Below are 16,106 nucleotides of genomic sequence, written 5' to 3' on the forward strand. Positions count from 1 at the left end.
TCTGAAGCCAGGAGTTTAAAATAATTTAAAAAATAAGAGTATGACTGATATAATTATATAAACCAGTCACATGGCTTCTTTAAAGAACAAATGCAACCAGATGTATAAATTCACTCAGTCATGCACCTTTCATTTTATGGATGAGGAAACAGAGGCCTAGCAAGGCTGAGTAACCTACTACGGATACTCAGCCAGTCCATGTCAGGCCTTCCACACACCTTTAGAAGCCTCCCTTCTAGTTCAGTGCTCTTTCCAGGAAACTTGTTTCATGGGCAATTACTTTATCCTTTGTCTCAAAATCTTTACAACTTTCTGAGCTCTGTGAGGTTTACATGTAGTCAGAAACTGTCAAACCAGAAAACTGAAGCAAAAAAAAAAAAAAAAAAAAAAAAAAAAAAGGTAAAGAGAATTTTCAAAGTGAGTAAGGCAAAACTGTGACCTTGATCGTGCACTGTTTTTTATAATGCAATCCTTCAAATCATGCTTTTCAACTTGCTCCCCTTCTTCTCCCATCATTTCATTTAATTTAAAAAATGTTTTGTGTTTCTCCACTACAATAGCATTGCCCTTGTTAAAACCAGCATCATCTAAAATCAAGGAAACTTGGCTAGCTTTTTCAGTTTTGACTTATTTGAACTATAAAATCTTTTTTTTCAGCTTTAAAATTATGTGATCTTTGATGCTTTTAACACCTTAGGATTCAATTAGATACTTATGAAGCATGCACAGCGTATGAAACCCTGTGCTAAATCCCACCACACAGATTTAAAAAAAAATTCTGACTTTGCCTTTAAAGATATCACTAGCATGTTGAGGGTATTAGTGTATCCTGAGTGCTAGCGAGATCAAGAACTACCTGATTTGTGCAAAGCACTATACCTGTCCAGGCCTAAACAGAAAGATGATTTTCAAACGGTGCTTCAGAATTTCCATATATATTTGATCCTACAACTACTGGCCCCAGGAGCAGAGAGTCAAGCCCACTCACCCTTTCTAAGCTTATAACCAAAGTGGGCTGCTGCTTTAAAAAAATTTTGAAATCTACTCAGAAAACTTAAGTACTCTCAAATTCTATGATAACTTGTTAATTTTTAATTCCAATTTTAATCACCAATTATCTGTCACTGATAGTGAAGAAGTAGACTTTTCCTATTAGATTTACAGACTACATAAAGAATCCTATCCACTACAAATATTATACTTAGTCCATAAAATCTGACTCTATTTGGCTTTTCTCTGTGGAATAAATAAATCCAATCACTACTAAACCCAGCTCTGTAAAGTTACTCCTAATGTTTCTTTTAGTGAATACCTATGTGGTCAGTATAGATTTATATAATATGAGCTATTTCTTCTCTCAATATAAACAACTAAGCTTCCTGCAGTCTTTCCCACATTTTTTATGCAAATACAGGAACTGTTCTATTTGGCCACCATCAAACAGAACAGATGCCGAAACTGTTAGTTCCTTCTTCTCAGCAAGATGACTTTATTCCTTGCTATACTGAGAAGACTGAGCAGCAACAATTTCCCCGCTCCTTTTCCTGAACAATTTTATGCAAACTGCTCTTCTGTTGGGTTAACCATTACTGGTTAATCCCAATCCTCAACTGTCATGACCCATCAATTATTTTCCTTCTTATTTGACAGACACATTCTTACATGAAATAACTTAAAAATCTTTTCCATCTTAGCCTTTCTACTACTTCAGTTCTTTATTAGACTGTGGATGATCCATGGTTTATGATGATACATTGCCTTTAGCTATCAAGGAGTGACACTTTAGGAAGCAGCATTACGGAAACTGATAATTAATAAGTTGTTGTTTTGTTTCATTTTGTTTTTCAATAAGATGAAACCCTACTAGATCGTCAAAGAAAGCTAAACTTTCTTGGACATTACATAGGAAATATATTCATTTAGAAGGGACAGAACAATATCCTACAACTTATCACATTTTCCCCCTTGCTCTGCTTACAAAAAATCTCAAGGTCAAATATGCAGGTCAATTTTAAGAAATTTAAGGATCTCACTTAGCCATAGCTTACACAATTTCATGCTAAGTTTCCGTTTTAAACTGTTAGTGGTTTTGATTATAAATTGAAACTTTTTTCTATTTTGTGATTATATATTCTTGTAAATTGCCTCAGATTCTTCATGATATAAGATAAAGTATAAATAAATAAACTATGGTATTTCCAAACCCACTGTGCCACATCTGTGCTTAACAAAGACTTGTAGAATTAAAATTGTATTTTCCTATTAAAAAAAGAAAGCAGAGGAGTGTGGCGAATTAGGTAATCTGTTTTTATTGCATTGGGCATTTTTCTCATTTTATTCCTACTGTACATATTATGAATCTATGAACTAAAAATAGTCTATTTGCCATTATGTTAATGAAATAAATGAACAGTAACCTTACATAAGTCAGATATTTTTCACTCTGAGTATACTGGGATTTTTGTTTACTTGTTTTAAATTGGACAATTTGTTCTTCTCCTTGAACACAGAGTTACATGATGGCTCTATAAGACTTAAAAATAACTGTCAAAATAGCTATAAGTAAAAACTGTGAGATACTAAAAATGCCTACGAAGGGAAGTTACTACAACTTCTTTGAGCCTGAATGGAAGTTCTGCTAGATTAGAGTCTACGTCTTTGATAATGTTTCCAATTCCTAGTCTTAACTGCTCTTCCAAGATAGTAGGTAACTTGATTTCTAGAATACCATTCATTCAACAAAAATTTACTATTTGCCATATGCACAACACAAGAGTTTTAAAGTTACTATACAGAAACATGGAGTTTCTTTACTCCTTGAAAGTGTGCTGTTAAGAACGTCTACTACCCATTTTGTTGTACAACAATGAAGACTCACCTTCTAAAACAAATAGTTGATTCTCTTTATTTGTGGTAGTTATTTATAAGGTTACCACAAACATGGAATTAGCAATACTGAACCACTGCTCCTAGGGAAATACAGGGTTAGGTAACCACAAGTCTTTGGTCACATGCGCTTCAACTAATCAATATATAACCTCATGTTATATGTGTTTCTGTATAAAGACAGCACTTCGGTGCTATGCTTAGGAGTCATTTTTAGTATCAAAATCACCAAAAAGCATAAAACTGTGAAAAACATAGCACTAAATATACTGGAAAGAGTCACTTGTTTACAGTCTGAGAGCAGAAATAAGAAGGCACAGCACTGTTAAGAATGTGTATTGGGCAAATCGAATTTTTCATCCTTCTGTACATGTCCAGGATAGTGCTGCTGAGCTTTGGCTGTGGGGTTTCAAATACATTCTAGCAAGCAGGCAAATGTACAAATACAGAATATGCGAATAATGAGTATCAAGTGCATATGAGTCAAATATTTCAATTCAGTCTCTCATTTGATTGCCACCAAAACAAAGAGATTTGGAAAGCCCTAATAAATACTATTAAGTTACCATGCAAACTTAGAGTTTTGGACTAGAGTGATTCAAGAAGATGTCTGAGGCTTTCATAAATTGGTATTGTTAAAAATGTTACTTCCTACCTGATATATTCTAAAAGGGATGTAACGGAATCCATTTTCTTCTGCAGGATATTCCATGAGTTTCCGATTGATGGCCCAAAACTGGTCAAATCTGTCTGTAATGATAAATTATTTATTAAAAATGAACATTATAATTTAATACCTCACATGAAATAAAAGTTACTAAACTTCCTTTTAGAAGCTGTTGAAAGGCATAATATATATATTATTTTTTCTTAAACTTATGTTTCCATAACTAAACATAAAGATAGGAAATTAATTTTTCATTATTGCTTCCTCTTTCTAGATATTTGCATAGATGTTTTTTTCCTCATGAGAGAAACCCTGAACTGATTTTGACTGCTTGTGTTATCAAGGCAAAAAACATTGGGAAGGGATGAATGTCTTGATTCCCTTTGTCTTACTCCTCCTGTCTAAATTACAAAGGCACAGCTTCAAGTGGCCTAAATTTTAACCAAAAATTGTTTAAAGAAATGAAGTAAAAGTATCAAGCAAAGTAAATATTAAACAGCAAGAAATATAAAATTCTAGGAAAGGCCTAGAAAGAAATGTGAAACTGATACTTAAGAAATAACTATCAACTGCCAGTTAATCTCAGACTGATTAAATAATATCTTTAAAAATGTTTCAGGCTCAATTAAAACAAAAAAAAAACGCTTTACTAAGCTGTAACTCACGTATCATAAAATTCACCGTTTTAAAGTGTACACTGAATGCTTTTTAGTATATTCAGAGTTTAGAAAACATTACAAATATTTAATTTCAGAAAACTTTCATCATCCCCAAATGAAATCCGTACCATTAATAGTTATTCTTCCTCCCTCCTCCCCATCCCCTGGAAATCACTAATTGCTATTCTATTCCAGAAATTTCATATAAACGAAATCATACAATATGTGGTCTTTTGCATTTTTTTTATACTATGTTTTCAAGGTTCGTTCATGTTGTAGCTTGAAATCAGAACTTATTATGGCCTTGTAATATTTCATTGTATGGAGATATCACCTTTTGTTCACTCATTCATCAATTCATGGACGTTTGGGTTGTTTCCACTTTTTGGCTATCATGAACAATGCTACTATGAACATCCATGTACAAGTTCTTATGTAGACACATAATTTCAATTTTCTTGTGTGCTGCATGTTTGTGTATGTGCACACGTGTGTGTGTGTCTAGGAATGGAACTGCTGAATTATATGGTAATTGTTTAACTGCCATATGGTAACTATGTTTTGAGGAACTGCCAAACTGTTTTGCAAAGAGGTTGAATCAATTTTACATTCCTGCCAGAAATGTATAAGGGTTCCAATTTGCCCACACACATGCCAACACTTGTTATTGTCCATCTTTATTATAGTCATCCTAGTTGGTATGAAGTGGTATCTCTTTATGGTTTTAATTTGCATTCCTCTAAGAACTAATTATGTTGAGGATCAATCTTTTTACTTGTTTATTGGCCATTTATATATCTTCTTTGGAGAGGTGTCTATCAAATCCTTGTCCCTTTTTTAATTGGGTTGTTTGCCTTTTTATTGTGTATTGTTAGAGTTCACTATGTATTCTGGATACAAGTTCCTTATCTGATAAATGATATGCAAATATTTTTCTCCATTCTGTGTTATTTTTAACTCACCCAGAATTCTACCTTAAAATAAAGTATTTTTTTTCCTCAGAAATTTATCTCAGAATCAAGTATCTGTAAAGCAAATCTGTGAATAGCTTCAGAATTTCAGATCAGTTTGGTATTAAAGCACATTCTCTACTACTAGACTTACCTCAATCCAATTTACTGGCAATCTATTCATTCTGCTTAGGCTATCATAATTATAAAAAAGAATAAAATTTGTTTCCTCTTATACCCCTGTCATAGAAGACTGTGACTTGGCCTTCTCTAGTCCCATCCTCAACTCCAGTCTGGGGAAAGACTTATACTACACTGAAACTGGTAGGATAGAGAATTTAGAATCCGGTTAGTTCAATACAATTTCACAAATGACAACTAAGGTTCAGGTTGTTATGAGTTTAACTCAGAACCAAGACCAGACTCTTGATCTTCTGATTCAAAGTCCACAACCGTTTTAACAGTTGCAACCACAAAACTGCTCCTTTGACCACAGTCCTTTCATATATGAATCAATTATTCTTTCAATGCTTTTTACAAAGTACTCTGTTTCTATCAAGTATCAAGTAAAAATGTGACAACTAAATAAAATGATTCTTCATACAATCTGAAATTTTACTCACTGCCTCAGCTTTAAATCTCTAGCTAGTACCTACCACAATGCATGCATAATATATAGTCTTGAGTCAAAGAATAACAGAATACTATGTATGTAACATTTCACTGAAAATCTGGGGTTCTAATCCTACATCTGCAACTAAATAGCTAGGTGACTAAAAACAAATCAACTGAAGTCTACCCTAATTCTCTTATAGATGAAATGAAGGAGTTAGATTAAACAGCTTCTAATGCCTCTTCTAAAAACAAAATTTTATAATTTTATAAAATGTAAATTTTATAAAAGACACCCTCTTTTATTAAAATAGAACTTGTTAAAAACCACAAGTAAAACTTTATTAAATGAAACATTTATAGTTTCTAACGGGCTAAAGCAATGGTTTTTAACCAGGGAAGATTTTGCTCCCAGGTGGGTCTGGAGACATTTTTGGTTGCCACAACTGTATGTGTGTTACTAGCATCTAGTGGATAGAGGCCAGGGGTGTTGCTTATCACTTGACAATGCACAGGACAGCTCCTCAAAACCAAGAATTATCTGACCCAAAATGTCAATAGGGCTAAGGACAGGGAAGCAAGTACAAACATATAATAAAAAGTACAGAAAGGTAATTAGTAAAAAAGTTTTTACATACCTATATGGCAAAAAAAAAAAATACACTGAAAAAAGAAACATGGTTGTGCACATTATCAAGTTAATGACTCTCAGCTCCAAACTCACCCTTTAAAATACGCACTGCCATAATGGACACAATTTTGTTGAGCATCTCTACTGTGACAACCACATTAAGCTTTCTCAGAAGAGTGCTGCAAAAATCACTGTAAGAGAAAGAGACTCTTGCCTGTATAGGCACAGCGAAGGCCTCTTACCCTTGTCAGCACCCTGATTTCCTATGGAGGCCGTTTGGGTGGCTCGCCTGAGATTTCCCAGAGAGGTACCACTCCCTCTGTAGGCCCATGACCTTTGTTGCTGGTAGCTGGCACTCTAGATTGTCCTGATTGTCTAGTGACTGCAGATCAGCTCTACTCTGGGCAAACTAGTGATTTTTTTTTACTAATCCAGTGGGCTGACCTATACCTTCTCTAACAAGTTCTAAACTCAGCCTTAGAAAGAGGGTCCTTATAAGTGTGATCTTCCTCCCTTAGCCCTAGGGTACCATATACAGTTTTATATCTTTGTCACTCTGTTGTCAGAGTTTAATAATCAGTATGTAAAACTTACTCTGTTTAATTCTCTGTATGGTTTCTATCGCCAGACTGAACCCAGTCTGAAACAACTATGTTTAAAAAGAATAAAGATATAATAAAAGATCTATATTAATATTAGCTTTTAATCTTATAAAAATTTTGTTCTTATATCAAATAGGCATTTCCTCAACAATATCAAATATTCCAACCAAGAAAAACTTTTATAAGTCAAAGTTATTAACAAAAAAGACGCAAATAGAAAGAATTAAAAGAAAATCAGTACTGAGGTTGAATGTATAACCAAATGCTTCTTACACTGGATTTTGCAATATCAGTATCTCTTCTATCCCCTAGTTGATAATTAAAATAAAATTGGAGTAAAGATGCATTACTACCTTCCCACATACTAATGAATCAAGAATATATTGACCTGTTGTTACCAAGCAATACTTTGAAAATCGAAACTATGCTTTTAGATATTATAATTAAGTCATAAAATTAGTTGTTTTATCAGGCATTAAACAGTACTTACAAGTAAAAGAAGTATTAATGGTCTTAAGGTGTTCATTTTTAAAACTAGAAATGTAGGTAAATGTATATCAATTTCAACAACTTTCAAATTAACTTAGTTCTAATGTTAAAATAAAATAAAAGAAACAACTAAGTAGGAAAAAATTAAAACTAGCAGTCAATTAACTTACTCAAAGAAAGGGAGAAGATAATTTAAACATTTCTTGCCAGAGCTATTAACAATATGACTGATGAGTTAGTTTTTTTAAACTTAACATTCATTTAGAAAGGCTACCAAATCAAGGATCACAAAATTGAAGGACTGTCCTTAGAAAGTCAATCTATTTTTTTAAAACAAAAATATTAAAAAGAGAATTCCTCAAAACCTTGGTGGCCACCCAATTTTTTCTCACTGTTGAATTAAGCTTTTATATTGTCTTGGGAATTTCCTTAAAATCCAGGAAAAATAATTTTTAAATCAAAGATCTCCCTAAAAAGAACATAAGAAATAAAGTTGATTACACTGTATTCTTTGTTCCTCGCATGGAAAAAACTGCAGAAAAAAGTGGCAATTTTAAAGAATGTATCTATTCCTCCACCAATGCTTTATGAGAGTTAAAAACTCAACATAAAATAATTTTTAACATTCTGATGCCACAAATAATGTATCTAAAAGCCTCCAAAAGAGACGTGGAAGACATCTTCGGACTGCTTACTCAGCCTCGTTCAGTGACGCGGTATTGTTGGCTGAATCCCTTAAACTATAGAAAAGGGGTAAAATGGCCTCCACGTGCACACACTATCCACTTCCTGCTCTTGTAATGTCTGTGATGTCAAAAAGAACGGATTTACAGCACCCCAAATAAGTATCAGATCATGACAGCATATATGACACAGACTTTGTCTTTCTTTGAAAGAAAAGCAAATGATTGAAAATCACAATGAAGGGAATCCACTCTTCACAAAATTTTGCATTCATCAACATTATTCAAGTCAATACTATAAGTGGCCATGTAATATGTGTAGTATTTTGACCTGAGACTTTCAAAATATGTAACAGATAGCATATCCAGGTATAGACCTATTTGAATTAATTTCTTCATATTTAAAGCAAAATAGGGAGTAAAAATAAAAAAGGCACAGTAATTACCAGTAGGGTGCCTAATGCAGGTGTGTTAAATAGGTGACCTGTATCTTCAAATTCATTTGTCTTCTGAGTCAAGTCAAACTAAGAGAATCTCATGTTAAAAGGACAGTTAGGCTGAACCATGGCAAGAAGCATTCTCTCTAGGGCAGCGCATCCACTGGTGCTTGGATGCTGCTTAACAGAACTATACCGACACATTCCCATGAGCCCTTCCCATTTGAGGTTTAAAGTTATTGAGATATATCTGGTATAACCAAAGAAAAGGCTTGAAAGGCTTCAAGCCCCACTGGAAATTCATCATGAAGACAGAAGTAAGCAGAACCAATAAGCTGACCTCTGCATTAAGGCTAAGAGGAGTGCCAATCCTGGAGAAGGCTAATCCTTAAACCCTGTACATAAACATTCATCTTGCAGTAGGATTGTACATGGGAATTAGTTGTCTGAGTGAATCAAAAGAGCAATAAAACTTGGATCTCAGGAAAATTCTGACCTGGACTATCATTGTCTCAGAACAAACTGAAAGAAGACGTGTATTTACTCTTTGCCTTACAAAAGAAGTGCTACAGCCCGGAAAACTGGCATTAAGGAGAGTAATCAAAATATATATTTAGAGAGCAATTAATTGTCTCTGTATTCACTGCTACAACTTTCATCTAAACCACTACCAAATCTCATCTGAACCACTGTGACAGCCTCATAATTGGTCTCTGCCCTTCCACTTGTACCCATGCTACACAATATCTAGAGTGCTCTTTTAAAACATAAATCAAATTATATCATGAATACGTTTCCAAACCTTTTTCTAATGGGTCATAAGGAATAATACTTTATATGATGCACTTTAATAATACAATTATCTCAAGTACTAGAATCATTATTTAAAAAAACAATCCATCGTATCCCTTGTTGCCTACAACTGGGCAAACAGCCCCCTGCCCAAACTCTGTATGCAAGCATACTTCCTCCCAAGGAAGCATGTTCCTATCAGCCACTGCCTCTCACCCCCTTGAAATACAGCATTTTCTGCATTCATCTCAGAGCTCAATGCCTACCAATTTGCTCATTTACTAAGCTACGAGTCACCCTATTTTTCCTTTTTGTCCCTAGAAAACACCAAGTTCATTCCCGTATCATGGTTTTAGCAGCATGGCATTCTATTTTTCTAATTTTCACACAGCTGCTTCTTTCTTATCATTCAAGTCTCAAAAGAAGCGTCACCTCCTCAGAGAACATTTCCCTCATAATTCTACCTAAAGCATTATTCTATTTTCCTCTAAACACTTACCATTACTTGAAATTACCCTATTCACATGTTTATTTATTGTCTCTTTTCCCCAACTAAAATATAAGCTCCATGAGGGCAAGGCATTTACCTACAGCCCTATAAAGTTCCTGGCACAAAGTACGTGCTGGACGAATGTTTGTGAAATGATGAAATAATAAAATGAATTAGTTAAATGATTTAGGCAAATGGGAAAAAACAAAATAAAGGAATCCCAAACGTAGCATAGCATAGTGGAAAAAGCAGACACTCTGGAGCCATATTGCCTGGGTTTGCTTCCTAACTTTGCCATTTATTAATTGGTGGGTGAGTTTAAGCAAGATACTTTTAAATTTTGTGAATCAATTTCCTCATCTATAAAATGAAAATGTTAATAGTACATATTCATAAAGTTATTGGAAGGAATAAATGAGTTAATATATGTAAAATACTTACAACAGCACCTGACACAAAGTAAGTGCTACATAAGTGTTTTGTCTCACGGGCTGCCCGGATTCGCCAGAAGACAATGACCTTCTAGATTCAGCAACAAGGTAACTGAAGGGTCAAAACCAGTATGGGAAAGTGGTTCTACCAAAACCCCATCACCACAAGATTGCTGGAGTGTTCACTCAGTCTGACTCAGAATCAGGGAGTTTATGCCATTCACATCAGATGCTATGTGAATTCTGCCTCTTGGAGTTATGCAATTGAATGTTGGGGAGAAAAAGAGCCATAACACAATCTAGCTGTAACACTTTACAACATCAAATTCCCTTTATGTCTCTTTTTGCTTCCTCCAGTCCTTTCAACTACCATATAAGGCCCTATTCTCTCACTCTGTTAATAATTTCGTTGCCATTTACCTTTAATCAATTTCAACAGCATCATCTCTCGCCATATCATGAAACAGCAGTAGGGGCAGGAACGGTGATCCAAGAACATCTAGGTCAACATCTGAGGAGTCCCTCCAGTCTTGGCAGGCTGGTCTGAGTTCCACCTCTACTACCTTTAGGATCTAATAATCATTCTTTCTCAAACCCTCTCTCTCTTAACATGTCTTAAAATATTAGGGGAGGGCAGAGTGGAAAAAAAAGAGGTTTCTTGTTAATCTGTGAAGAGGCTCTCAATTGTTATACCTTTACAGCATTAGTCTACAAATGGAGTCAGTCAAAACTAGGTACTTTACAGTTAGAAAAATATTGCTGGAGACTTAAAGAAAACTAATCTTACCAAGTATTGAAAAAAACAGGCTGTAAATTTTCATTTCAACATCACGAGCCAATAAACATAACTGTACATTACAACATCTTTAATGCATTCTAAGAGTCAATCCCAGTAATTGACTTTATTTTTAAGTAGACAGAATTCAATTACTGTATTCTAACCAATTAAGAAAAGTTTATGCACATTTACTTTGAAATTGGGCCAGTAAAAACATAAAAGGGATTTAAAATTCAAAAATTTCATAATGTAAAAAGATCAACGTATTTTATGTGCTCATGTTAAAAAAAGAATGATCTTCAATTATACTCTAGTCTTCACTTACTTTACAGGACAATCTTTAAAAGGTAGCTTGTGTGCCAAAAAGAGATTTACAGAGATTTACAGCTGTAGCACAGTGGCAGGCCAAGACTAATTAACTAAATGTATTCCTGTGTAAATCACCCATAGATTTATAACCAATAATCTGATTTATTACTTTTCAAAACTACTGTAAATTGAGAAAATGTTTTTCCTCTTAGACTAAATTACAGTTTATCACTTTTCTAAATTCAGCCAGAAACAAATTTAAGGAGTAATCAAGTTCGTTTTCACTCACTCAAAGAGTACCCCAAAGTCATAATACAAAAACAAAAATCTATTTTAATTTTTGAAAGACCAACAGAGAAAAACATACTCCATTACAGTCACTATATCTTTGCTGTTTATTATGCAGGATATTGTCTTTTCTAATACAAATCTCTCATGCTTCTCATGAGAAAATGTAAATGAGAAAGTCCTATTAATAATTACTCATTGACAAATAACAAAATCTTTAAAGTACTAATGCCAGGCTCCCACTCTAGACCAATTATTTCAGATTCCCTGGCAACTATACTTTTGGGAAGCTCCCAGATAATTCTAGTATGTAGCCATAGTTAACAACTTTCAGATATAATGAAAAACACTTTCATTTTCATTTTAGAATCAGAGATCTAGGTTCAAATCTTGATCCTATCTCTTACTAGTTCTGTAAGCTCATTTCCTCATTTTCAAGGTTGTTTATCTAATTCCTGCAAGGAATTACTGAGATAATGCATATAAAAGTACTCAGGCCTGGGACATCACATGAATTTAGTAAATGTAATATAATTCCAGGTAAATTCTGTTTAATTTCAAATCCATCTAACCTGTTTTTGGTGGCTACGTGAAAAATAGCCCTTTAAAAGAAGTTCCGAATTTACAAATGGTTCATATTATAAATCTCCATGTTAATTCTAGGCAAGGAAAAAAGGAAGAGTAAAATAGTTGATAGGCTGGTAAAGAAGTGGTATTAAAACAACACTAAATTATGCTAGAGTGAAAAGTTATGGATTCTGATTATAGTAAGGCCTCAGAGATCATTTTTATTACAAATAACATATCTGAACAGAATTTAGCCATTTAAAAAACCTAATATGAGTTTTATGTTGTTTGATTTCCACAGCAACTTACTGAGGTAGCTATCGTCAGTCTACGCAAGAGGTAAGTAACTTGCCTGAGGTCACTGAGCCAGTAGACTCTCATGGATGCTACTATATCATAGAAAACCTTCAGATACAATTCTATAAATAAAAACAGTGCTTGCTTAGTAAAACTCCAAGTTGAGTCAATTCAATAATCTATGATTAACAAGAATCTGTGAAACCATTAATGAATGGAACATTCATATTATCAAAAATTCTAGAGTTCTATACTTCAAAATTCATGGTAGTGTCAGGTATTACATAACAGTGAAGAACCAAAGTTCTGCCACCTCAAAACTTTGCCTTTTGGGTTACTGATTTTAAGCTGGTTATTAAGAAACAAGAGACTCAGAAAGAATCTTTGATTCTCTCCCTTTCCTAAGAGATTCAGATGGAAAGGCTTGCTCCAGGAAGGGAAACAGCATATTCACCTTACCATAGATAGGAAGGCTCCACCTTACCATAGATAGGTAAGGTGAACAGCATTCACCTGGTAACTAGATGCTCTCTCCTCTCATTGTTTCTGGGCTGCCTCGCAAGAATTTGCCTGCCACATGTGTTCTGCTCTTCCTCAGCTGCCTGTAAATTGCCTATACCTTTGGAATCTCATACCCCTGCCCCCTTTCTCCTTTGTCCATAATGGCATATAAAACTCAAGTGCCCAATGCATTTGGGGTCTCATTTTTATATGGCATCCCCGCAATGTGCATTCATATAATAAACTTTGTACAGTTTCTCCAGTTAGTCTGTCTTTGTTAATTTGATTATTAGCCTAGCTAGAGAGCTTAGAAGGTGAGAGGAAAAGTAATTTTTATAGTCTCTACAATAGTTTAACAAATCTCATCTCTTTGGCAGTTTTAGATGACAAAACTGAACAGTCAGCAGTCACTGCTGCAGAAATCAATACTATTTGCTTCGACATTTTCATTAAGGCGTAATTTGTCAATGAGAACAGGAGAAATGCACTGAAAACATCGCTTCATTAGGATCAACCTTTGAAAGAAGGCAAGGACAACGATGAGCAAAACTGAAAAATCATAGTTCAAATTTTAGCCACTAAGATTATTCAGGTGTCGTTTACTACAAAATTAATTTATTTTAATAACTCATTCACTGCTAAAACAAAAGTGATTCTTAAAATTACATACACACCTCAAAAAATAGGGCCCCAAATATTTTATAAACTATAATTTATTACCTCCTATAACAAATTTATTTTGGACTAAATACTATTATTTTAAATGTATTCAGTAGCTTTTAGTGATAAATGATACACACGATATATTCTGCAAAGCATAAAAATTTAATCAGGATTTCTAAAAATCCTAAGAGTAAAAATATGAATAAAGTTATTAAAACTTGAAATTATTCTATCAGTATTTCTCAACTTATTCATTTACAACTCAAATATCTGAATCGCACACAACATTCTTTTGAGTGTAATAACATTCTTTGAGCGTTGTATCATTAATTTGAGAGAGAAAAATAACTGGGGGGAAAACTTCTAAATGTAAATAAAGCCTTTCTCCTTAACTCAACAAGCCTATGGGAAAAAAAATCTAAGAAATATATTAATACAAACAAGGAGCTAGTTTAAGAAAAACAGCCATAGTATCTTTAAGTTTTGTTTTGAGTGTGACTTATGGTAATCTGAAATAAAGTGAAACCTTATTGATTAAATCTTTTGTGGAAATTAACTCCAATTAAAAATACTTTTGAGATATTTCATTGTTATCATTCTACTGTTAAAGACAGAAATAAACTAGACGTAAAAAAGCCAAGGAATCAAGGATAGTCTTGAATTCTAAATGGACCCTTTGGGAAGAAATGCTTAAGTAGAAAGCCACTTTGAAGATAATAATCAGAACTTGACTAAACACGCTACATCTTAGATGAACAAATTTGTTTATTTTGCACTCATTTTTTTTAATGGGCTGTTACTTTTCTAGTTTTCTAGTGTTTGGGTTAGAATCTTGCAATTCTCTGAATGCTAATTAAAATACTGGTATAGTTTATAATATTTAAATTTGATTTTCACATAAAAGGATTTTGGAATCTTCTACAGTTTCTAAAACAAAAAAGAGATATGCAATGAATAATAAGAAATTAGTACCATTATAGAACTGTACTTACTTCTTGGTTCAAGAAAAGACATCATTAACATAGAGAATTCTGACATCCAGAACTCGTCACAGCCACTAAATCAGAACTGGTCTGCATAGGCAGTGATGGAGTAAACAGGGATGGGGTAGGATAATGGGGGAGGGGAGACTTGAAATTCTGAAATTCTCAATAAATTAATTTCTATGTGTTTGTGGAAAGTGCGTGAAATAGGTACCTGGGAATAGGTAACGCACTGTCCAGCATTAATTATAGAGAGTTGAACTAAAATGTTTATCTGGCCATCCAGACCTCAGAAAGATAATAAAGGAATAGGTCAGAGACTAAGTAAATTTAAATGAGAGGTAAGTGAGAAGGAAAGAAGTATTATTAACATACGCAGAACTAGATCAAGTGCCACACAGAAAGCTGGAGAGGGCTATGAAAGGAAGCAAAAGAAGGAAAAGGAAAAATACAGAAGACGCAAGTTACTTCAAAAATGTAAGCACAATTAGTTTTACTGAAATGACAGCATACTATTGATTTATTTGTCATTTAATAGTCACCTGAGCAAAAATAAAATAATTCTCATAATCCAGAAACAACCGTGGCTAAATTTACAATAAGAAGTTCACATTGTTAAGTTTACATATAAAAAAAAGTGGTTAAAATAACTAATTTGTTTATATCTCAAATTCCTTTTGTTTAAACAATATATAGTTCCAACTACAGTCTAAATGAGTCATTGTAACATCGCTTGATTAGGAATGTACTAGCAGTTCTCAAGGGCTAAACTGGTGAAATAGATGAGAAACTTCATAAATGGGTTGGCCTGAGCTTTTACATTTTCCAACATATCTTGCAAGGCTGTCGTGATGACAGCGATAATTCATATAAAGTATCCAGAACAGAACTTGGGGATTCAGTAAGTGGTCGCTTCTTCTCTAAAAGAGATGTAGTTTTATTCATTAACTCTATCAGGTTTTTCTAGAGCAATGGTTCTCAAATGGGGTGGGTCTAGCACGGAGGGGATATTGGCCAAGACTGGAGACATCCCCCACGTCGACATTTTTTAACATCATGACTGAGAGTGGGGAGTAATGTGCTACTGGTATCTAGTGAGTGGGCTGAGGCTACGAATGCTGCCAAACATCCTATAGTGCACAGGACAGCCCCATCCCTACCACCACTCAACTTCAAAGAATTATTCAGTCCAAAATATATATAAGGCAGAGGTTGAGAGATCTGGCTCCAGGAGAGTGGTTCTCAAACAAAAAAAAAAACCACAGGTTGCTAGGACCCACCCTAGGGTTTCATTCAGTTGGTCTGGAGTGTATTTCTGATCAGTTCCTAGATAATGCTGATGCTTCTGGCCCATTGTCTATATCTGAGAAACGCTGCTCTAGAGAAAAGTA

The 16,106-nt window shown here is 34.1% G+C and overlaps 1 protein-coding gene across 3 annotated transcripts in view; it reads right to left on the minus strand.

Annotated features, from left to right (window-relative positions):
* ATG5 (autophagy related 5) overlaps nucleotides 1–16,106 on the minus strand; it is a 117,488-nt gene that overhangs the window by 49,611 nt on the left and 51,771 nt on the right. For all 3 annotated transcript variants that reach the window (XM_006926043.3, XM_025042402.1, XM_015600124.2), the window contains exon 6: nucleotides 3,542–3,636. In XM_006926043.3, the coding sequence (XP_006926105.1) occupies nucleotides 3,542–3,636 (95 nt within the window). The remainder of the gene's footprint in view (nucleotides 1–3,541; nucleotides 3,637–16,106) is intronic.

The sequence above is a fragment of the Pteropus alecto genome, unplaced genomic scaffold (assembly GCF_000325575.1).
Source record: "Pteropus alecto unplaced genomic scaffold, ASM32557v1 scaffold79, whole genome shotgun sequence".
Lineage (NCBI taxonomy): Eukaryota > Metazoa > Chordata > Mammalia > Chiroptera > Pteropodidae > Pteropus > Pteropus alecto.